The sequence below is a fragment of the Purpureocillium takamizusanense genome, chromosome 3 (assembly GCF_022605165.1).
Source record: "Purpureocillium takamizusanense chromosome 3, complete sequence".
Classification (NCBI taxonomy): Eukaryota; Fungi; Ascomycota; class Sordariomycetes; order Hypocreales; family Ophiocordycipitaceae; genus Purpureocillium; species Purpureocillium takamizusanense.
In genome coordinates this window covers 107,206-130,172 of record NC_063070.1, presented here as the reverse complement: position 1 = coordinate 130,172, position 22,967 = coordinate 107,206, and the positions used below count along the sequence as shown (strand labels likewise).

At 57.2% G+C, this 22,967-nt stretch overlaps 3 protein-coding genes across 4 annotated transcripts; 2 read left to right on the top strand and 1 right to left on the bottom strand.

Annotated features, from left to right (window-relative positions):
• Nucleotides 1–1,233: 1,233 nt before the first annotated feature.
• On the top strand, nt 1,234–5,529 carry JDV02_003578 (uncharacterized protein; the record flags this gene model as incomplete). Its single annotated transcript, XM_047984715.1, has 4 exons — nt 1,234–1,330; nt 1,382–1,846; nt 1,897–2,114; nt 2,170–5,529. The coding sequence occupies 4 exons, from the start codon at nt 1,234–1,236 to the stop codon at nt 5,527–5,529; spliced, it is 4,140 nt and encodes a 1,379-aa protein (XP_047840690.1).
• Nucleotides 5,530–6,670: 1,141 nt separating this feature from the next.
• On the bottom strand, nt 6,671–7,636 carry JDV02_003577 (uncharacterized protein). Its single transcript, XM_047984714.1, has one exon. It carries the CDS (start codon nt 7,365–7,367, stop codon nt 6,855–6,857), a length of 513 nt encoding a protein of 170 aa, XP_047840689.1. The 5' UTR covers nt 7,368–7,636; the 3' UTR covers nt 6,671–6,854.
• A 3,690-nt stretch (nt 7,637–11,326) lies between these two features.
• JDV02_003576 (uncharacterized protein) lies at nt 11,327–14,740 on the top strand. 2 transcript variants are annotated; one of them, XM_047984712.1, is made up of 5 exons: nt 11,327–11,575; nt 11,643–12,348; nt 12,461–12,536; nt 12,651–13,089; nt 13,286–14,740. In XM_047984712.1, exons 1-5 carry the CDS (start codon nt 11,406–11,408, stop codon nt 14,619–14,621), a joined length of 2,727 nt encoding a protein of 908 aa, XP_047840687.1. In that variant the 5' UTR covers nt 11,327–11,405; the 3' UTR covers nt 14,622–14,740. The 2 variants fall into 2 exon arrangements, with proteins under 2 accessions (XP_047840687.1, XP_047840688.1); XM_047984713.1 differs by lacking the exon at nt 11,327–11,575 and having other exon boundaries at nt 11,589–12,348.
• The last annotated feature ends 8,227 nt before the right edge of the window (nt 14,741–22,967 follow it).

Sequence of the window (22,967 nt, the reverse complement as noted above, 5' to 3'; positions counted from 1 at the left end):
GCCCAAAAAGAATTGATCTGTGCTCATGGTGATTGAGGCGACAGACAGACATGCTTGATGGCCAAAGCGGATGCATTCGTTTCTTCTTTCTCGTGCAGACTATATTTTGTGCTGGTACCTAGGGTAGGGTAGGCACTACCTACCTAGTACCTTCCTAACAGTAATCTACATAAGGTACCTGGTTGGGACGTAGGTGTAGCCTGAGGATATGTTAGTTAGTACCTGTTAATAAGGGTTATCAAGTACGTAAATTGTAGTAGTTGGGTGTCCTACCCTGTCCCTGTGCTGGCGGTGGGCAAACTCCGAGCATTTGCGGCATACCCTGGCAGCCGATTCAACAACCTCACGCTTCCACCACTGAACTGACGGTGGGCTTTGCTCACCAGTCATCCTGGCTGTCCGTGTCACCGCTGATCAGTCCCAACCCCCCTACAATGATTTGCCATCTTGGACGATGCAGCATTGCGGCTCACATGGACCACGATGCCAATTATTAGTGCTGACAAGTTGACCAGCTAGTAGGAATCCTGCCTGGCCTAGCACAGCATCCAGGTAGGTGTCCACGTCGCACGACGCGGCAAGTAGGCACCAAGTTACTACCTAGTGATGCCAACCGATAATTTGCCTCCACAAGATCCTCTACGAGCCGCAGGACCAGCTTCTACCCATGGCAAATTTGTCGCAGCAGCTCGCTGACCAGGTAGGCAGTGTCTTTTCAGACGCTGCATGTTCCGCGACTCCGGGCTGCATCTGGTCCCCCCGCGTGGAGAGAGATCAGGCCAAGCAGCTCGATGACGAGCAGCCATCTTTCAGACACCATCGGACATGGCCTGGATGCCTGACAAACTCAAAAGGATGGGAGGGGCGCGCGGGAGGGAGCGCGGGAGCCCCCGCCACAGCCACCACCATCGAGGGACCCCAACCCAACGGGACACACGCATCGTCTACTATCAATATCAGCCAACCATGGCCCCCTGTCGGTCGTTCGTGGACGCCACTAATCCTGCCGCTTCAGGCAGCTGGCCCTGGCATGATTGGCCTAGTGTCCCGATCGCGCAAAGAGCGCCCGCAATTCCAGGAAACCGTGGCGCGCTACTGGAGGCTCATCAAGCATCTTCAGTCAGCCCTGCTGTGTAGGCGGCTCTTTAAAAACTCGCCGGCAGCCTCATCTGATCATGTGTCCCTTGCTGGGTTTGCTGCTCGTCGCGGAGTCTATTTGCCGGCGACGCCGCCATGGCAACAATCAGAAGGAAACCGGTCGCCGCGGCTGGCGCGCAACACCTCGACAACCCACCCAGGCGAGCTGAGTCTTCTCAACGCTATCTTCAAGGTTTGGCCTCCTACCCCCACTTGTTATCGACAGGGGCTGATGGCGATCCAGCTCCTCAAGACGACGAGTACGATGATCTCGAGCAAGATGAAGATGTCGACGCTCCTACCTTGGCTCCCGGCCCTTATAGATCTCGGCAATACTATCCGGTCCCCCGCGATGGAGAGATAGACTTTACCGACGTGCAACAGTCAATGTCGCCATTACGCCCAAGTGAGGAAGAGCTTGCAGACGGGGGGCGGCCCTATGTGTCTTCTTCTAGCTCCTCCAGCCGCCACATCAAGGACGCGACCTCGAATCAGAGCTCGTCGTGGTCACAAGGCCCGCCCTTGGGCAGAGACGTCAGGTTCTGGATCCCTTTGTGGCTAACAAAGACAGTCCTGGCTATATTCGCAGTCGTTTTCTTCTTGATGCTCCTGGCCACTGCCCTCCTATTTCATTTCTCCCAAAAGAACAATGGTATCGGGGTGCAGAAGGAAGTTAATCACTATGCCTGGAAATACGGCCCAACCGCCCGTACGACACCCCGTCTCTGTGGTGCAGATTGCTGGCTAATGTCTATGCAGTGCTAGTCGTTGTCGGCGCGCTTTGGCGACAGGTGGACTACGCCAACAAGATCCTCATGCCATGGAAAGAGCTCAGCGACGGCCCGACAACGGCTGAAAAATCTCTTCTCCTGGACTACATCTATCCTCTTCTGCCCACGAGCCTTTGGATGGCGTTGAAAAACAAGCATTGGGCTGTAGCAATGTCGATCATTGGCCACCTGTTGATTCTAGGTACAGTAAGTGAGACGAGACGGAAATAAGTGCGCTTCTCATGTACTGACTGTGGCCCAGACCGTCTTTTCGACCGGCTTGCTGATCCTGGAGCCGACCGAGATGTCGCAAGAAAGCAGCGAGTTCAGGATCAAAAGTGAATTCAGGCTGAACGGACCCTGGAACTACACTCTACTTCGCAACATTGGTCCTGCCGCGACTCAGTTGTACTACGGTATCAATTTCCGAGGCCTTCAGTTTCCACAGGGGACATCCGAAGACATACTGATCCCAACGTTGGAGACGCCAATCGACCACAGACTAGGTCACGTCAATTTCACCACTTCTCTTGAGGGCATTAAGATCGACCTTGACTGCGAACTGTTACCATTGAAGAACGGATCCGCGGTCAGCATGCCCTGGCGAAGCATTCTCGCGGAGTTTTTCGTTACAGACATTGAGACCTCGGACTGCAAGATCAAAGGCGTGCCTGTCGCCGAAGGCCCCGATCATGGCTACTACCACCAGAAGAACGCGACCCAGAACTATCAGGCGCAAATGGAGACTTTCCCCTGCAATGTCGACTGGGACTTCAGCCAGTACCCTGGTAGAACCAACGCCTCTTATATCAACATGATGACAAACAGCAGCCTCGACCAGCGAGTCTTCATGTCTGTCGCTGATTTGCGTTTTGCGGCCCACAATTCCAGCTATGACCGTCCAAAATACCTTTACATAAACAAGCTCACAGGGGCACTTTGCAAACCCACATACCAAGTCAATCAGTATGATGTCCACACCTCTAGTGCCCTGAACGGCTCTGCCTTGGCTGTCACATCGACCGACCATGTCAAAGGCCAACAGGTGGAGGGGCTTTCGAGCGGTGCGCTGGGCCTGGCTGTCCTTCAGAGTTCGTGGACTTGGAAATTGGGCACGGGCGGGCAAGACTACGTCTTGTCTGAGCAAGTGCCCACGTTCTTCCAGCTCATGACACTGAAGAGCCATAGCTCGACTATTGGTGACTACATGGATGGAGACTTACTCATAAAAACCGGCGCCAGCGTTTTCAAGGGGATTGCCACACAGATTCTACACTTGTTGGCCGTCCAGCCAACCGACCGAAACGTAACAGGTGAGATTCGGTTCACGGAGGATCGCCTGAAGGTAAAGCAGCTCTCCACGGGCTTCATGTGCTCCTTTCTCGGTTCGCTCGTCATCATCTCGGCGGGAATGATACTTGTCAGGCCCCATTCCGCGACCCCTCACGAGCCAGGCTCTTTAGCCGCTACAACGACCATTCTCGCATCCAGTCCAGCGCTGCAGCAGCTTCTGGCGAGCGTGGCGAACTCACCGCAGAGTGTCATCCAGCGATCACTGTGCGTATTCGCGTTCCGGAGTACTGCGACAGAGTCCAATGGTGCCATCTGTTTCGAAATTCACCCAAAGCAGTCTAGAGAAAGCGATATGGAGCGAGTTGCCAAGGACGACAGCCGTCGTGAAGTTAGCTGGTGGCGTCCTGTTGCTGGAACACAGTGGTTCTTGGGTCTGGCCGTGTTACTCCCCCTGTCAATCATTGCGGCGCTCGAGATCGTTCAGCACTTCTCCAACACGCAGAATGGATTCGTCGATGCCGGAGCAAATAACGCGCTGGTATTCGCAACATACATCCCGGCGGCGGTAGCCCTCGGCGTGTCCAGCATGTACGCAGGCTTGGAGCTCCTGGCCGCCATTTTCGCGCCGTATGTGGCCCTTAAAGGAGGCTCGGCTCCCCCTGGCCGATCCATATACACGAATCTTGTCGGGAAGCTGCTCCCTGTCGCCATGTTTACGAGCCTGAAAGCTCGTCATTTCGCAGTCGCCGTGGCACTTCTCTCCAACTTCATCGGCGGATTCTTGACTATTGTTGTGTCTGGTCTCTACAGCGCATCTGATGTGCCATTGACCGAGCATGTCGACGTTCGCCAATTGGACAACTTCAACTTCACGGGCGTCGATCTCTCTCTGAATGACAATCAAGCCTCGGCAATCGACAGTCTGATTGAATTTCTTGATCTCGATTATACACAATGGACGTATAGGAATCTCGTCTTCAACCATCTCAATCAGTCAACGGTCTCGCTCAGAAACGCGAGCGCTGATGCACCCTTGACCGTCAATGTTCCAGCCACAAGAGCTGTACTTAACTGTACCCGCGTCCCGACTGGATTACGTCGAATAACCTTGGTTGATACCAGCCAAGACTTGAATATGATGAGGACCTTACCTGGGGGGAATGGGTTCCAAAATCCCAAGTTTGGGAGAATGTACGTTGGCTTCAATACGACGCTCAAGCCTTCAGACTGGTGCGAAAACCCACCAAAGTCGAATAGTAGCGAGTGGACTTGGATGCAGTATTTCAGCATTCCAAATACGACTGAGTTCGCATACATCGGCAAAGCATCCACCATGATATGGCAGAACAACATGGTGCGGGGGGATGGACCAGTTGACACCAACCCAACATTGGGATCTGGAATGGGTGCCAGCGGCATTACGATACCGGACAATGGGTGTCCGAGCTTCGCGATTACTTTGGGCCTGATTAGGGCGAAATCCGCCAGAAAGGTTGGAACCGATACGCGGTGGGAATTTGAGCAAAATCTGGAATCTCTTTTGTGCTACCAGCATGTTGAAGAGGTCAGGTCGAACGTTACATGGCACCTCCCGGGCTTCGAAATCGATCCCAAGAACCCGCCCATTGCAGATGAAAATACCAACCGAAAGCAAAAGACGGAGAGGGGGGGTCAAAGATTCCCGTTTGCCGTGAACTCTTTCCTGATGGGACTTAGTGATTCGTTCTTTAATAGGACCATTCCGGGGCCTGGAAAGACGGATCCGTGGAATAATGACGTTGATCAGTTCGTCAACGCCTTGGTCAATGCCAAGGGAGGCCAGGCCATAGAGAAACTCATTGGACGAGATCATACCGATGACCTGGCCGCGGCCGCCAACCGGCTCTATGGCGTGTATATGGCGCAAGCTATTTCACTGAATATGCGGCAGGGACCCGCCGATGGTAAATCACAGCAGATGCCAACCTACGGCGGCGTCCTCACGACGTCAGGGCGACTACGCCTTCATCAAAACAACGGTCCGAAGATCGCTCTGCAGGCGATGTTGGCAGCTATGGTCATCTGTGCGATTGCGTCAAGATGGCTGATGAGAGTCGGCAAGGTACTCCCTCACGACCCGTGTTCAATTGCTGGCAAGGCAGTGCTGCTGGCAGGGGCGGACATGGCGACACGACAATTTGCACCTCCGGGCGAGGAGTGGAGGCAGTCTGCAAGGCTCCGCCGTGGTGGTGTATTCAATCACAGACTGTACAGTCTCAGATGGTGGGGGGAAGGCGAGAAAGCAGTCGGAGGCAGACCGCGGTATGGCATTGATGTGGAGGGGATTTGATGATTACTGCGATATACGAGCAATCTTGGCGTTTGGAGTTTCATTTCGATACCCATTGAGACAGCGTAAACGAGAACTGATGGTACTACATGCTACAAAGGCTCAAAACAGTTGAAACTCCGTTATTCCATTATGAGGGCCCTTCTATCAAGGAAATGAGGACCGGGGGCACCGAAGGTTGTTCAGATGAAAGATGGGGTAGTGGGCATGAAAGGGTTTGACAGGAGGTTGCAATCCATTGTGCCTGGGCCCCGCCGGACCATCAATTTGCGACGACCCTGATATCTGTAGTGGAGTTTGTTTCGTGTAAGTGATGGCACCGGGGGGACCAAGTCAAGAGTTGTTAGAGAGACGTACGGTCTGGTATCAACGTCTCCTGACCGTGGCCATGAACCAATGCGCCACGTCATGGCGTACTGGGTGTATGTATGGCGCGTTGCGATTTATGTGCTTGTTTTGCCGAGGCGTGTATGCGCCCCTGGTGTGATGGATAGTCGGCGAGACGTGTACCTCGATTGATTTTTGTTTTGTGCTATTGATCCTCGTTTGTTTCAATTCTACTCCGGGTTTGCTCCCCATTGGTTCCCGAACCGAACTGTGAAGTTGCTTGGTGGGTTGTTGCTTTCTGGATTTGAAGCTTGAATTTCTTGTGGCCGCGTTGAGCCGTATTGTAGGTTGTGAGTACATGAAAGGGTTTCAAAAGTGGGAATGTATACTTGCTTCTTCTTCGCGGTGTCAAGGCTCAGAATGACTGATCCGTACTGAAAGTCTTGCTTTTTCCGGCCATGGCGACTATTGTGCCTACTTGCCCGCACGGCATGGCAACCTTGGGCCAATGACATTTGACGTCTAAATCTAATGCAACGCCATGCCACAGACGGAGAGATTGTGATGATGATTTTCATAATTACTGCAGACAGCTACGCGATGTCGACGCTGCATACCGCTTCCGCTTCGCGCAAGAATTCCTCTTTGGCTCCGAAGCAAAGATAGGCGCTCGTGGTTCCAAACATGATCGGTCCAGTCTCTCCTGACAATCTTCGTCGGTGCTATGTTTCTTACGCTGATCGTCGCCAGTATCGTCTCACAAGCTCTTATCGGCGACGTCTTGCGCGCGATCATTATGTGAAACGTCAAAATAGACTCGATATGTGAAGCGTGTTGTTCTTTTCTACGGGTGCGGCTCTCCTCAATCATATACAACGGAAGGAAAATACTATGTACAAAATATCGGCCCATATCACAAGCCCTTCTAAAACCCGACTCCGCTCTGGTATCGACGCAATGTCGTAGCGGCGCTACGTTGAGCCGCCCAGCATATCTATCTATCGGATCTTACGACCGACGTTGTCCCTGAAGTAGTCGCCGCCGACAATGTTACCGCGAGGCGAGTACTCGCAGACGAGGTAGAAGCGCATGTTGCTGCCGCAGTGCCTCGCCGCGCAGCCGACGGCGTCGGTGGCCTTCCAGACGAGCTGGGTGAAGTGGCCGGCCCTGGGCTGCCAGCCGGGGCGGTTGAAGTCGTAGTCCTTGCGCTCGTCGCCAAAGGCGCGGATGGCGTCGCCGGGGGCCTGGTAGCCGTAGGCAATGTTCTCGCCGTAGGGCCCCCCCGAGTGGGCGAAGTTGCAGTTGCTGCGGTCGAGGTAGCTCTTGGCGAAGCCGGCGAGAGTCGCGTTCCAGTGGAGGTTGGCGGCGCCGTGCTCCCAGCGGTAGTGGTTGGTGGTGTCGAGGATGGTCTTTTGGAAGTTGGCCTGGTTGGTCCACCGGCTGTCATCGGGGTTCTGGGCGGAGGAGAGGCCGGCGAGGAGCGCGACGGGGAGGACTGCGGACAGCTTCATGATGGTGATGGTTCTTTGTTTTCTTTTTTACTTTGGTGTCGTGGGTTGGTGGTAGGGGAATAAGGTTGATGTGAGTGATATATGAGAGTCGCTGTGTTGGCTGAGTGCGGATATTGTCTTTGTTGCATACGCTCGAGGTCTTTGTACTGAGAGAATCCTTGATGATCAAGAAAGTCTTGATGGACAGAGGTTCAAGAGGCTTTATATGCGGCGGCATATGCATATGAGATGACACAAGGACCGACTGACTCGACCGGCATATCCCATACAGGCACGGGCCAGCGCCGCGCAACAGAGCACCACGGTGAGGCCTGCCGTGGCAGTAACACGACTAGTAGAGTACCAGTCGTTGGGCTCGCTCGCCTACCTCGTACACGGCTCGGCGCATCTCCGTCAGGAGCCCGGTCAGGAGGGCAGGTCAATGTTGGCCTCACCAGTCGACTGATCAGTTTGTCGAGGGCTCTGGATACTAGCCGGGGCTGCTTCGTCGACGTGGGCCAAGGAGATGTCCGAGGAGGGCCGTTGCATCGGGCTTTTCCCTCGACCTGCCAGATCGGGGGTGGGCGGTCCTCCGCCGAGTATGTATACTAACTTACAACATACGAGGAGGACTGCCGGTGGTGCCATCCGTGCGACCTGGGAACGCCTACGGCTGCGTACGACGGACTACCAGTACCACGTAAACCTAGTATAGTGCTCTGCAGGGCGCAAACAATAATAAACGCGTTGCATCCAGACGGCATCGTGGCGGCGCCAATTGAGTTTGAGGTTTACAGGACCTGCAGCCACGCACACGCACCGCGAGTTGGGCTCCAGTGTAGTGGAACCATTTATGGCCCTGGGGGACAAGTTACAACGTCTCCGGCGCGCGCGGGCTCCAGCGAACCGGTCGGTCAGCCTCTTGGAGAGAGAGGGAGAGTTGTTGCTCAAGCCACATAGTCGACCTTCTGCTTCCGGACAGATGTGAAACCCAAAGGACGGGCCACCAGGTTCAGATTTTCCGACTGCGTCATCCCAACCGACCGGCCGGGCGGCCGTGTTGGTTCAGATGGATCAATCGTGAGAGGGGGGGCGCCGGCTTGGCAGGGTATGGTAACGCCATGTTGCGCATGGGCCAGCGGGAATGGAAGCTTTTTTTCTTTCGGATACGTACGTACGGGACGACGGGGGCTGCGATGAGGCAGTTGACGGGGTGGCCCAAGCTTTTCGCTCAGCTCAGTTCGGCTCAGTGTAGAAGGTGGGGGATGATGTCCTGTCGTGAATTCTCTGAGACATTGTCGACAGGAAGACGACGACGGGTCGGATCCGGACAAGCGACAATATGCAGCCGATGTCTTGGACGACGACGACGACGACGACGACGGGGAGGGCTCACAACCACACACCAAAACAAAAACACAAACACACAAAAACACACACACACACACACCCATACTACCTGCGAGGGCAGCATCGGCCCACCCTTCATCCACCGGAGAGCCGGAGCGACAATCCCACAATGACCGTCGGTTCCCTGTATGTCGAGAATAAATAGTAATATTAGGCTCCTTGGTTCGCCTCAATGTAACATGAGCACGGGGGTGGGGTGGGGGAGGAGGTCCCTTGGCGGGAGCGAGCGAAGGGAGCACCGTCTACGACTACGTACTTCGTAACGAGTAAAGAAAAAAGACGCCAACCGGGCTCGGTTTATTATTTATTTTTAAGGCCACGGCTCTGGACGGCGAACAACTCGCACAACCCCTTCTTCGGCTCAGTCGGCCGACGCAGGAGCACCGCCTCGCGCGCGCGGGCCGAAAGCCGCGCAGCAGACGGTCGGCAGTTGACGGCATCTCTGCGGTGCAACGTGGGTGCGTCGCGATCCACGCATCGTATCTGCCCCCTTTCTGTCAAGTAAGCAAGCACACGCACCCAGAGCAGGTCGAGACGACGACGATGACGACGACGAAGACGAACGGGTCATGGGTATTGGCGTGTTGGTCTTCTTCTTCTCCTCCTCGCTTGCGCGGGTTCTCTTCATCCAGTTGCCTCGTATCTTCTTTGCCGCACTTTGAGGTGTGTGTGTGTGTGTGTGTGTGTGTGTGTGTGCGTGTATATGTGCCTGCCAACCGCCACGTGAGCCGTCGATCCTGGCCTCGATGACGGGAGATTCGCCGAGGGGACGTGTGCTGGAGACACCTGCCGATCCCGACCGCTTTCGATGAGAGGAGGCTTTGTTGTGTTGGCTCCCTCCGTGAGTGAAGAAACGAGCACGGGCCAGCCGTCCGCGACTACCAGACATGTACTGAGACACGTGATCACATCCGTTGTCTTGTCGAGGGCCGGCTGGGGGCGAGCTGAGGTTGAGCCTTATGAAGTGCCGCGGGCACTCACATTGGATAGATGCATGTGGACGGGAGAGAATGAGAGGAGGGGGGCTCTCTCGGGTTCGGGGAACACTGAATTTCGAATAGCAATTGCCATAGTTACACTGCTCCTCCTCCTCCGCAACAATCTCGCCGCCCGCAGAGCCTCAAATCTCGGTGAACGTACGTAGTCAGCACCGGCGATCCCAATAAGCCATCTGCAAGTTTCAGTCGACATATTTCAGCTTAGGGCAGGAGGTATAATGAGAGCAACTCCGCGGGGTTCCGCGGGCCATCCCCGATTGAATTTGATTCGTGGGCGTCACTACAGACGAAACCATGTGTCGTACAAAACAACCTGGTTCGTTCAGCCCCTTTTACGTGTGCTACGCGACATGGCGTTGGGGCTCCTATAGCATATTCATCATCTGTTCCACGATGAGCAGCCGTCGTGCGAAAAAAGTATATCTCATACCCGACCAGATAATGCCATACAGAAGAGTAAGTGATTATTTTATTTATACTAAATAATATAGGCTAATGCTACTGCTAATTCACCATGTTTCAACCCCTCATCATGAACATGATGGGCGGCCAATGTCATCGTCTCCTCCATTATAAGACACCAGTCGAGCGCAAGCCATACGGAAAGGTGGCGTCACACAGCCCAGCAAGGCTACCTTGTTGAAGTAGCAACGACTTGTCCCAGCCACCCGAACTGTACGTAAGACCGCAGCCCTTATTACGCAGAGAAAGCCTGATGGTCAGGAACTGCAGACAGGGGGGAAAGAGAAGTGAGGAGGGGAGCATCCTGCCGAGTGCGCGTCGCCAACGCTCTCCGCAGGCATCAACAGCCTATCGCGTCTGCTTTTACTCGACTGTTGGTCAAGACCCCGCGCGGTGCGACCTACCTTAGTAGACTCTTCGACCAACAGCTCTTTGGCCCCCTGGTCACCCAGCCTTTCCATTTCTATTCTGCTGCTCGGCAGGGTCCAGTCTGTTGCCCCCGCCAACAACCGTGCCGCTTCAATGCGTGACTAGACAAACATGCCAAGGGCACCATATTGCTCTAGAATGTTCTCTTGAAGAACTCTCTATTCTGTAGTCTAAGCAAGTCAGAAGACAGGACATAGTGGACGGGTAAGTCGAATAGTGCTATTCGTAGCATCCAGTTTCTCCAGTTGCACGTATATAGTAGCATCGTTCAATGAGTTAGTACCTATTTTCTGGGGCTGGCGCCACGGCCCCCTAGGTAGGTACGTTGCCAGCGATGCTGCTACCTTAGTACTTTAGCTGGCTGAATGAGTGCTGCTAGCACTACTGGCGCTGCTAGTGTCACTGCCGTCGCTCATATCCAGTGCTGCTGCTGCTGTTTGTTACCCATACCTCAGTAAATTGCGCTTGCTCTCAGTGTCGCCGTCAGCAGGGCTGCACCTTCTTCATCTACAGGGGGCTGGGCGCTAAAGATTGGCTGAGAACGACGGGGCAGTGGGCGACTATGCTACGAATAGTAAATCAATGCCGGTACAACTAGCGGTAATTGCGCTCGATTGCTATAGTATTTAAACGATGGCTTGGTCGATTCGGTAGTCGGAGATGGAGGCGCTTCTGCTACCTCCTCACGGCCCGTCACTCAGGTGTCTTACAACTCGCTATCGCCGCAAAAATCAAAAAGGGTTTCCTTGGGGATGACCACATGGGGCCTCTATCCGCCGGTCAGGAATCCATTTCGTCTGACGGCCGGAGGGTAACCCGTCAAGCCGCCAACCGATTACAGCATGTCAGCTCGGTTCCCGGCGGCCACAGGCCGTCTCCCGTTGACAAGAGGCGAGCCCGAAAACGCCCCAAGCCCTTGCGCCACCGAGCGTACGTCCATGACTTCAATCCTGACGAGCACCCCCGTTGCGTTGACTGACAAGAGCCATCCATGTAGGGTGCTCGCGTTGGACGTTGGCATGACGGCCACCAGGGCGTGCCTCGTAAATCTGGATAGAGACGAAGCCACCGTCATAATACCGAGCGACACCACCTACGGCCACAATGGCAACGTGTACTGCGACTGCGACTTCCCCTCGACGGCCTCCCCGTTTAAATCTGACTCCGAGCCCTCGCAGTGCCTCGGCTTCGGCGCCGAGGTGCACTCCAAGTCGATCCCTCTGAAGCTGTACTGGATCGCCGTCGAGGGGCTCAACCTGCAGTGCCGACGGCAGGAGAGCAAGCTCCGGCAGCTGCGCCGCCTCTTCCCCCCCGTCAACGACCTGTTTCTAGAGGTCAATGGCACCGGCGGGTCCAAAAGAGAGAGGATCGCGCATCGACGGCGGGTGTTTCAGCGCCTGAGGGACATCTTTGTCGCCCACCTGCAACAGGTGAAGAGCCAGGTCGACGTCAACGCGAGCCACCACGGCTACGACGTGGTCGTCGTCACGGCCACGCTGCCCCCCGCGTGGACACCCAGGACTCAAAGGAACTACCTGAAGCTCCTTCGCGAGGTCTGGACCGACATCCCCGCGTCCGACTTTCACTGGCTGGAGGAGTCCGAGGCCATAGGGCATTTGCTGCTGCGCAGCAACAACATCGACGTCAAGGAGAAGAGGCAACTGACGACGTACCTCCAGGCCGACTTTGGCGGCCACACGCTGGTACGAGAGCGTTTTCTTTCTTGGTTTTGTCCCCGCACCTTCTTGTTGGCGGCAGCGGCGGCGGCGGCAACAACGTGCGCGTAAATGCATTGTACTGAAGCAGACACCAAAGAGCACTTACACGTTTGAGCTCGTTCGCCAGAGAGACGGCGCGAACACTGCCTTCTTCTCCACGTCCGCCTCTACTTGTATGTTCTCCCCTCACCTTCCCCCCTCTTCCCCATGGCGAGCGTAAATTGACCGCTCGGTTGTGGTCCCGCGCGCTAACGTGACCCTCACCTCCCCTTCTCTCCTTTGGTTAGGCGCCTACGGGGGATCCGAGCTACACACGCTCCTTGTCAAGGAACACATCGAGAAGCAGATAAAGTGTGACCTCGACTTGACAGATGACGAGACCCGGTACCTCCTCGAGGATTGTCTGGACTACTACCGGCGCAGGCTGCGGGCCAAGATGACGAGCAAGAGCTTCGTCGTCCGGGGCTGTAAGAGCAGGGATGACGATAAGTTGATGACTTTTGACATCAGCTCGGAGACGAGCGAGAGCTTCTACGACATGTGCTTCGCCACGCCGCTCCGCAGCCTGTTTAAGAAGATTAACGAGCATGCCAGCACTCACGCCGCCGTCGTACTGACCGGGGGGAGCTTCCTCAACAACACCATCCTCAAAGAGGTGAAGCGTAAGATCGAGGAGGCAGGCATGACGTGCATTACTACGGATAAGTTCAGGCTCACGGGCAACAGGTAGGAGTGCCATGGGTGGTCCCCCATCCGTTTATTTCATTCATTCATTTCCACCGATAAGCGTCCGTCACTTCTCGTCAATCCCGACTCTTTTTCTCCCATCCTTTTCCATGTGGGCAGCGTTCCGGAGGAAGCCATCGAGACGTCTGCGCTACACTCTCAATGTCGTCTTAACTGACTCGACATTGACTTGCAGGTCCGCCAGCGCTTGTGTTGGCGCCGCGTTCGCCCTCAAGAACACCGTCACTGTCCGCGAGTTTTTGGAAAGGGCCGTCTTCGCCGTTAGGGATGTCGGGTCCACGTCCTCGTACACGGCCCGTGCCATCCTAGACCGCGGCGTGAGTCTTGAAGAGACCTTCGACCTCGGCGAGGACGCCGAGATCGTGTGCCACCCGTGGCAGGCAAGATGGGACCGCATCAACGAACTCGGCCGCCGGCAGGGAAAAGCCATCAAAACGGTCCCGTGCCAAAAAACGTATGGCTTCCATACGCTGAGACGCTACAAGTGCAAGGGCAAGTGCAAAGTGGCCCTCCTGTACGAGCCTGAGAACGAACAACACGGCGACCAGCTGGTCATGACTATCAGCACACAAAATTCCCTGTCTAGTGTTAGTAGCAGCCGTCGCGGCCGGACCGTGACGCGCACGATTCCGATCTTCTACGACCCCGGGCCCTGCGTCGTCTTTGTGGACCAAGACAACTACAACGCCTATCCCGAGGCCGACAAGAGCGACTTGAACCGCCGGCGGCGCAACGCGGCGAGCAATGCGCCTACCACCGGGCAAGTCGAACTGGACGCGGCCGAGGGCGAAGGCGACGGCGATGACCACCAAGTGCCCGGCGTTGACGATGACGCTGCGGCGCAAACCGACGTGTCCATGCTTCGATACATCTCGGAGGCCGCGCTCAAGCACTCGTACTGGCCTCCGGAGAATCCAGTCGACGAGACCGAGGTAGACGACGAGACCGAACCAGTGGATGAGACAGAGGTAGACGACATCGAGACTGGGCCAGATGGCGAGGACGCACCAGACGAAGGGGACATGCCAGAGTATGAGCCGGAACTAGGCGGTGGTAGCGAGATGGCATCGGGCGACAATATGGCACTTGAAGACGAGCCCGGACAAGGCCACCACGACCATGACCACGAACACAACACCGATCCCGCCAGTGAGGGCCCCTTGACCGGACATTACAACAGCAGGACCAATCTCCCTGGCGGGAGAAACACGGGCATGTCCATCGATTGCGTTCTCAACCCCCCGTCCGACGCCGATCAAGTCGGCGAGCATACTCGCAGACCTACTCCCTCGCGGCACCAGCAGCGGCACCGGCGACTTGAACACGGAGACGGCGGCAGCGACGGCGTCAAGACTCACCGCGCCGACACCATCTGCTGCGCGAGGACGCCCCCGACCATTGGTCACAGCAAATCGCCGAGGACGTCGTCTTCGAAGCGCAAGGCGGCGAATGCGTACGGCACGGCCAGCCCGTCGGCAAAGAGGCGGGCCGCTCTACCTGGGCGACAGTAGGTAAGGTCATATAGGGCCTTGTTCAAGAAATAATAAGATGAGGACGGGCAACAGTAGCAACAGGGATTCTCTCTGTGTTTATTGTAGAAAAGCATGTTTCCGCACAAACAAAACTCGGATGGCACATCAAGCAAGAAGCGCCTGTGGTACATACGCGGCACCCGATGATGCGTCGGAGGTCGTTGCGTTCGTACTCGGCCGTCGTCGACAATGATATCCCTCACGGTGAGGAATACGTTCTCGTGCACCTCCATCGCCTTAGAACGTGTCAAAGGAGACATGCCGCGGCTCGAGCAAGATATGACCCTGCAGCTGAAGCCTACATCGTCGTTCATGTCGGCACTTCTGCGCAGTCGGACGGCGAGCCTCTTGCCACTCACTCACTTACACGCGAGCGAGCCAGAATTCGTCCGACCCATGCGCTCCGCCTCCGTCCCTTATCCGCACCCACGGCCGCCGCGGGCAAATCGCAGGTGGCCGGTCCATGTCCATGCATACATATACATGGTGCATACGGCACAGTACGTATGTACATACGTGCATGCAGCCCTGTGGCTGCTTCGTGCCATCAAGAGCCCCGCCACCCCCGGAGACAAGATTAGCGGCCGTCCCTTAAACCTGTATCGCGACGGAGGCTCGCCGCATGAAAAGCCGCGCTGGTACCAAAGTTCCAACGGATAGCGCCCTCAGGGGTGGCGAGGCTCGTTGCCATTGGCGTCTTTGGGTGCAGTAAACCCCCGAGAGGCGGCTTGCAGCCACCCGGAAAAGGCCCTGGAAGCAGAAGAGAATCCCACGCAACCACGCACCGCCGTGGTGGCACCAGAACCTCAGCGGGAGGTGTTGAGCCCGAGGGGTGTGTGGGTCCAACAAGCCTCTTTCTCCCTCTCTATCTCTTCTCTCTCCAACGGAGAACCGACCAGACAAAGATTCCTGCCTGCCCGTTCCTAACCCCAGAGGCTGGTGGCGAGCCCGGATCTCAACGCCTCCCACGTTGTGGTGTGAAGAGTCGAGGGCAGAACGAAAAGAGCCAGCGCAGAGAAGCCTGCCGGGGACTCGACTAACAGCCTCCAGTTTAGCCGACGAAGCATGGCCCATCCGTCGGCTGCACCGACTATTGATCGCCCAAGCCGAGGCGCATCACGCGGTTGCGTCGTACGCTGCCTCTTTCGATCGAGTACCAATCTCTCGTCCAGAGGCATCAGATCAGGGAGCCGTCTGCCTCTCCGTGCCCAGCCCAACTTGGCCGCTGATGCAACCCCCAACTTCCGTGGACTCGCCTCCAACGGGGAACCCTGACTTGGCCCTGGCCAAGGCGCAACCTCGCCCTCCACTTGTCCTTCCCCAGGTTTTCGAGCCAGGTGCCCCCGTCCTGGTCAGCCGTCCGGTGGCGCCAAGCTCTTCTTCCCTTGCCTCCAGCGCCGCCGGCTCAAGTGGGAGCGGCGGCCGCCACAAAAGAAGACCGGTGTCGTCGTCTCCAGAGCACTACGAGCTAGTGACCCCCCAACCTTCCCCAATCCCCAACGGCCAAAGTGGTCCCCCTGCCGGCGAGAGGTCGTTGGGTTTGTGGGTCAACTCTTGACTGGACGTCTCCGTCGCAAGGCTAAGGTCTTCGACGACTCCGCCTGTTGGCATGCCGCTGTTCACTGTACACAAGACTGTGCGGCATGAAAGCGGCGACTTCCGTCTGGTGCTCTTCAACCTGTCAAGCACGGCCAGGTACTGTATAGTAACTTCGAGCGCAGGCCACACGCAAGCCCATTAATTAAGTTGCTCCTGGTACGAGTCTTTCGAGCTTCACCGGCGTGGTCCAATGACTTCGAATCAATAACAGTCAGCGTCCTGTGTTAGCAACAAAGTGACTGCTCGTACTTCGCAATTCCCGACGCCCCTGATGCCTTGGCTACTTCGGAGGCTCAAGTTGACCCATCGTCCGGGGTCGGCGTGCCAGCTCGGCAATGTCCTAGCCAGGGAAGGTGTCATATGCCCGCCGTGCGTGTAGCCACCGGCAATCCCGTAAGCCGTGCAGCAAGTGCCATCTATCGTACACAATGAGGTGGATCGGAGCCGACGCGCAGTAAACTTGCCTGCTAATTGCAGTCCTCCAATGACATCTCCATGGCGACACGGCGTCGACGCGGACGTTGAAATCCCGAAACAAGCCCATCTGGCGGATGGATAGCCTATGGGGGCTGCGTCGTTCGACAACTTTTCGGCATCAGCAGTTCAGGACCTTGTGGCCTGATGGCCCCCGGTTTGCGATATGTGGAGAGCCAGCAAGCACAGACATGCTGCCGCAGCGCCCAAAGTCAGCCGACAGCTCAGCCGTCCGCAGCCAAGGCATCATTGTGCAGGGCTCCTTGCTCGTTGGAGACCGAGTCTGGTTGACCAATGGACGGGAGGTGGCATAAGTGATCCTGTCCCTACGCCTCGAAGCTCTGCTGCCGTGAAGTAAGCAGTTCCAGTTCTTCGAGGGCTGGGATGGTGTCTAAAATCTGGGGAAGTCAGGGGTTGGAGAGGCTGGTGCGTCCATCCCTCCCAGGGTCCTGGTCGCATCCAAATGACTTTTCCCGACTTGCCCAAGGGTCGTCAGCCACCGACCACAAGTCGTGAGCACGGCCGCGGGCTGAAGACCAAACAAAATTGACCAGAGGGCGCGCAGACAAGGCGACGATTCATCTGCTTACTGACCGTGCGTACCCGGGGTACTCGGACGTAATCTGCCGGCCTGTCATCGTCGCCAGTGCTGAAGGAGCTTCGGGGTTCACAGTTCGAGCGCACAGCAAGCGGTGTCTCGTGGGACACGTTTCAGATGGATGTCGCCTTTGCATCTTGTGCGAGTTCTCGACCTAACAAGCATCGACGCGTCATGACAGCGACCGACGGGAACGGCAGAGCTGTGACTCAAAGCTCAAGAGCATCTGGACAGGCAAATCGGACGCTTTGGCAGCTTGCCGATCGCTTGTTGCCAGGATGCGTGGGCAAATCAAAGGCCGACCGGGTGACAGGCATCTCCAGTGGCTTGCAGAATCACAACCTCCCGGCCGGCCATGGCTGCTGGAAGCAGTGACAGACTCGCCTCGGGAGCTTCTTGCGCTGCCTGGACGCTGCTTTCATCCAGGGCTGCTGCGGTTCGCTAATGTGAGTTTGTTTGGGCAGTGAAGGCGCTCACAGACAGAGAGAGAGAGAGAGAGAGAGAGAGAGAGAGAGAGAGAGCCATGCGTGTCTATGCTGTCATCGAGTAGCGACGTGATGCTGCGACTGCCCCTTGCATGCAAGCAACATCAAGTCGGTTCTATCAAAAGTCCGCACGTCGTACGAACACCTGGTCCACGCGGCTCGGGATCTTGGACGATTGGGCCTCAAACGGTTGCACTATGCAACCCCATGCGCTGTCCCGCGCCGTCCTCAAGCCGGCTTGAACAATATCCCGCGGGCACACATGACGATAAAGACGACGAAACTCGACAGATGGGCGGCCGTGTCCTCCTTTTGATGGCACCTGGCGGTGGCAAGGCCGCCTCATCACCAGTTCCAGACCGGACCCGGAACAGCACCGACGTCCAGAGTCCAGACATTGCCGCCCAACCTGCACACTGTCCAAGCCTGGGGTGAGCCTCGACCCCAGTCATGATTCTCCAGGAGTGGGCCTTGCTGCGCGGCATAGCGGCTCCACCAGCGCACGGGAATGCTGAAACGGCGCGGATTTGTGGGTGATGCACCCGCGGCTGGGAGGACCCATCGGGGTGGCTGTGCAAACCATGGAGGATGCAACGGGACGCTTCGTTCCCTGGCCTGGCATTGACCATTGTGATGAAGACGGGGGCGGTTCTGCACGAGCGACGAGGGATTAAACAACCCCAATATAGTGGAGGGCCGCCTCGGCTTGGTCCCATGGTTTGGTGCGAAACGCTCCGGCGGCACGGGGCCCAGAATACCCGGGCGGCAGTTTGTCCATAACCCGGCGCCGCGTCGGGAGCGGCGTTTGCGGCATTATGGCGAAGTACTAACATACCACTTGGTACCCCGAGCCTGCCTGCCTCATGTGTTTTGTTAGTGGTACCGTACCCTGATCCGGGACCGAGTGAGATGCGGTCACCCGTTGGACATGGCTGGCCTTGTCGGTCTCACCTTCACCTGGGCATGCCTGTTCCCGTTGCCATGTTTCGAATGGTCTGGTTGAGCACCACGTGATGAAGCCCTCGATGCACGGCGTTCGATCGACGCACTGGTCGGGCCACAGAAATTGATGTGCCTGTCTGCTGTGGAGAGCTCCCACGCGTTTTATCTGCGACACCAATGACGGGACTGACAGCAGCCGAGGGTCATGGTACTGCATGACGGGGCGCACCCGCACAGAGCGCGAAGAGCCCGGAGGCACGTCAAGAAGAATAGTACCAGGGACCGCGCTGATGACCCTGCAAGGCACGACCAAGAATTCACCGTCAAGACGACGCAGGCTTTGACTTAGTGGTGTGGCCATCGACTTCGCTGCCGAGCGCCTTTGTGGCACGGGATGGAGCTGTTGCAGCCCGCTTGATTGTCAGCGACAGATGCATGCATGTACTACATGCACGATGTCCCGCGTGAAAGGCGGCTTATTAGTGCTGGGCCCTACCGTAGTGGCAGGCATCATGCTCTATCGGAGTGTCGGACAGCACATGAGTCAAATGATTGACGTCGTCGAGCCTCTTTCCCTTTGAATACGGAGTGTTTCCCCAGCCAATTTGGCCTGGGTCTCGATTCGTGGTCGATGTCGTCGTTCCATCTCAACCACGATGCCCCCTTTGGCGGTGAGAGCCATGCCATCGTGGATGGGTACGAAGGACCAGAGAGTTGCTAATAACCAGGTCCAAGACATGGCCGTACCCTGGACGCTCCACCAGCGTGTGTGATAAGCGTCACGGCCAGCAGAGGCTGCGCTAGCATCTGCAGAGAAGTCGGTTTCGAAGCCTGGAGACGGAAAGGGATACCATTCGCCAGCAAGGGCACAAGGGCACAGGGGCCAGAGGGCCAAGCCAAGGCGCGATCCATCTGGCGCGCGGTGGTGGATCGTTCCAAGGTTGCGTTTGGCCCCAGTTGTCGATGGCGTTTCCACGGAAGGGAAGGGGTGAGAGGCGTGAGCGCGCGCGTGCGAGCGTGTGTGCCGCCTCGAAAAGGTGCGGCCGTCGGTCGATCGTGCCCGTCTCGTGGCGCGGCGTGGGCTGCCGTGGTGGTGGGATTGGATTGAAAGGAAAATCGACGAGGTCAGTCATCCCATATGCGCTCAACACCACCTCCAGCTACCAGACCAGGTAACCTGCCTGTCCGGTCCGGCACTGTGCCGACGATCGCTCCTTCCTTCCTCGAGTGGTTGCGTTCGCTTGGAACGACAGGAAGCACAAGTCGTGGATCTGCTGCTTTTTTGGGCTGCCTGCCAAGAACACACTGTACAGTGCGCAGAGTGACCCCGGATCCCGCCCTGCCCATCACTACTAACTACCTACCTAATAACCGAGTGAGTGGACGGGCAGCTACCATGTCGTGCAATGGAGTGCGGTGAGCTTCGTGTATTGTGGACAGAATCCATCACGGGCGTCTCTATGACACATGGAGGCAAAATTGTCGGTGTCAAAGACAGCACCGGCTCCGGCCTCGCCGCCGCTTGGCTGCCAGCCCCGTCTGCGAGCGATGCAGGCTGGCATAGTAGATGATCCGTCCTTTACCAACCTCGTAGGCAATGCCTCAGACCGGCTAGCAAGCGGCACTACGACGTACTTTTAGGCACTTGCAGCCTGCGATAAGTGGGAATTCAAACCTAGTGCCTGGTACCAGGCAGTACTGTAGTGTACCGTGCAACATTGCCTTGGGACCGAACGCAGGCAAAGTACAACGACCTTGGGTACTGGGGCGGGTGTAACGCCTTTTGATGCCATCACCGGAGGTGCCAGTTCGCCGTCGTCGACACCGAGGCGGCATGTCTAAGGTGCTCGCTGTGACGACACGGCAAAAAGTGCAGGACGACGATCCGAAGCTGAATGCCCTTTTCAAAGTGCAGACGATGCGCTCACACTTGCCCGGATACTTCGTCAGAGAAATCGCTCGCGGCAGATATCAGGGCCGTGTCCGCCACGGCCGCCACATGACCGCTTCGAGCAGGCCATGCATTGGCCACACGAACGAGACATGCCGGCTCTGGAGGGCGACGAAGCTTTTATCATGCGTTTCACCTTCGCCTTTGCTGGGGCGAGACGGCAGGTTCGCATTGCGGTGGAGGCACGGGGGCGTGGTGCTGCCTTGGAGCCTGCGCCATGACGGTGCACGCAAGCTGGTGCTTCGCCGTCGATGTAGAGAGCCTGGCCTTGCGATCCTTGCCGCTGCGATTCGCGGCTTGACGACGAGCATAGAAAGAGAGACGACCAATGCGATGTGGGGGGGAATCATCATCAAATCAGTCACATATCTCCGGTGGCATAAGGTACCTGGGGCGTAGGCACCACAGTGACCACACAAAACATAAATCGCATACGCTACCGGCGGGCATTATGCAGTTTGGTAGCTGCTGTGAGGGAGCGAGAAGAGGCGCGTTTGATCCACGCCCTGGACGGTCAACCTCGAGAAGGCACCTACTGGGTTAGTAGAGGTATGAAATCACCTCAACAAGTAAGTCACTTCGCACCATACCTTACCTAGGTACCTGACCACCTGCCTGCAAGTAACTGAGGTCTTGATGTTACTTAAGGTACTGCTTGGGTGGGTGGCCATGCATGCGCGTGCATGCCGCCTAGGAAGGGGAGCAGTGCAGGCGCCCTACCGATGTGCGCTGCAACCCCATCATCCCCCGTTTCTGAAGGGAATGGCGCTGCCGTCTGTCTCGTCAAAAACGACCTACCTACCTACGCATCGTGCCCCGAGCATGGAGGTGCGTGCGTCTTTTCGTTTCGTTCGTTCGTACCTTGCGTGCCACTGTGCACGTACACGATACATGCAGGGCAGCCGTGCGTGCTTGTCGGCGGCTGGGGGTGCGTCCCGCACTGTGCGCCTCGTCGGCCTAGCCTGAAGATCCAGGGCACGGCGCTAGTGGTCGACGCGGCACAGCGCGAGCGAAGCTCAGACCCGCCCGCTGATTGCTTCCATCAGCGGGCGGCCCCAGCGCCAGAAGCGCGCACGCCGCACATCACACCCGACCCGCATCAGGGCCGGAGGCCAGCCCAGGCCAGGCCCAGCTGGGGATCAAAATGCACTGGACCCCTGCTGCCCGCGCACCTCACACCAGCCCACCTCGTAGTAGACACGAGCGGCGCATCGTAGTTTTTGATCGACTGCTAAATCCGTCCGCGTCTGCCGCTAAATCCACGTCCCAGTGGCGGCCGGGCGAAGGGCGCCTGTCGTCCGGGGGCGAGGACCTCCCATCAACCCGATGACACGACGAGAAGCTGCGCTGGATCGGGCGGCGTGCCAGAGTCGTGAATGCGGCGGGATGCCATCAATGTCTCGTTGCACGGCAGAGGCGTTGTTGTGCGACGCCCGTCTGGAGCCTGTCCCAGGGCGCGGCAATGGGCGGAAGGAGGCCGCTCAGAGCAGAGCAGAGCAGAGCAGAGCCTCCCAAAGGAAGGGGCAGCGCAGATGCACCCGCTCGGCAACGAACGGCCCGCGCGCATGGCGCTGAGCCGATTGTCGCGGGTGAAGCTCCAGGCAAGAGCTGCCAGTTCGGCGGGCGGCGTGAGCTGGGCGTCTCGACGCTGATAAGGTCCGTCGTGATAAGCTCCATGCCGCCCGACATGTCTGACACAAAGGTATCGGGGAAAGGTGGAAGCACCACTCGACTCGGCCGATTTTCGTGGCGTGGAAACACACACACACACACACACACATACACACAGAACGGGCATGCTTTAACAGTAGGTAGTCAGCTATCGGGGAATTCATATGTGGTGCCAAACACACCGGTTGGGAGCGGCGACTCGGTTGGCCGAAGCCACGATGCAAAGACGACAGCGCTGGTGGTGGTGGTGGTGGTGGTGGTGTTGGATGGGCCTTGGCAAGGGCCTCCTGTCTGGGCCGTCGCAGACACACTGTGCCAAAGCTCTACCAGCGGCGGCGCACAGGCCAAGGACGGGAACCTAGAGCTTACGAATGGATACCTACCTTACCTTAGTAGTACTACTAGGTACTAACCTTCCACAGCACTTTGTACGTGGGGAACCCACTACCCTCTGTTTGATCCATGCCCACCCAGCGGGCCCAGAGGAGCCAGATGACGGGCCCAGCGGGAGCTTCCCCTTCCCCTGGTGGAGGAGGTTGGTTCGCCTCTCGATGGGCACGTTCGCGCATTCGTCGGGGAGGGCCTGGGGGTGTGTCTTTGGCTCC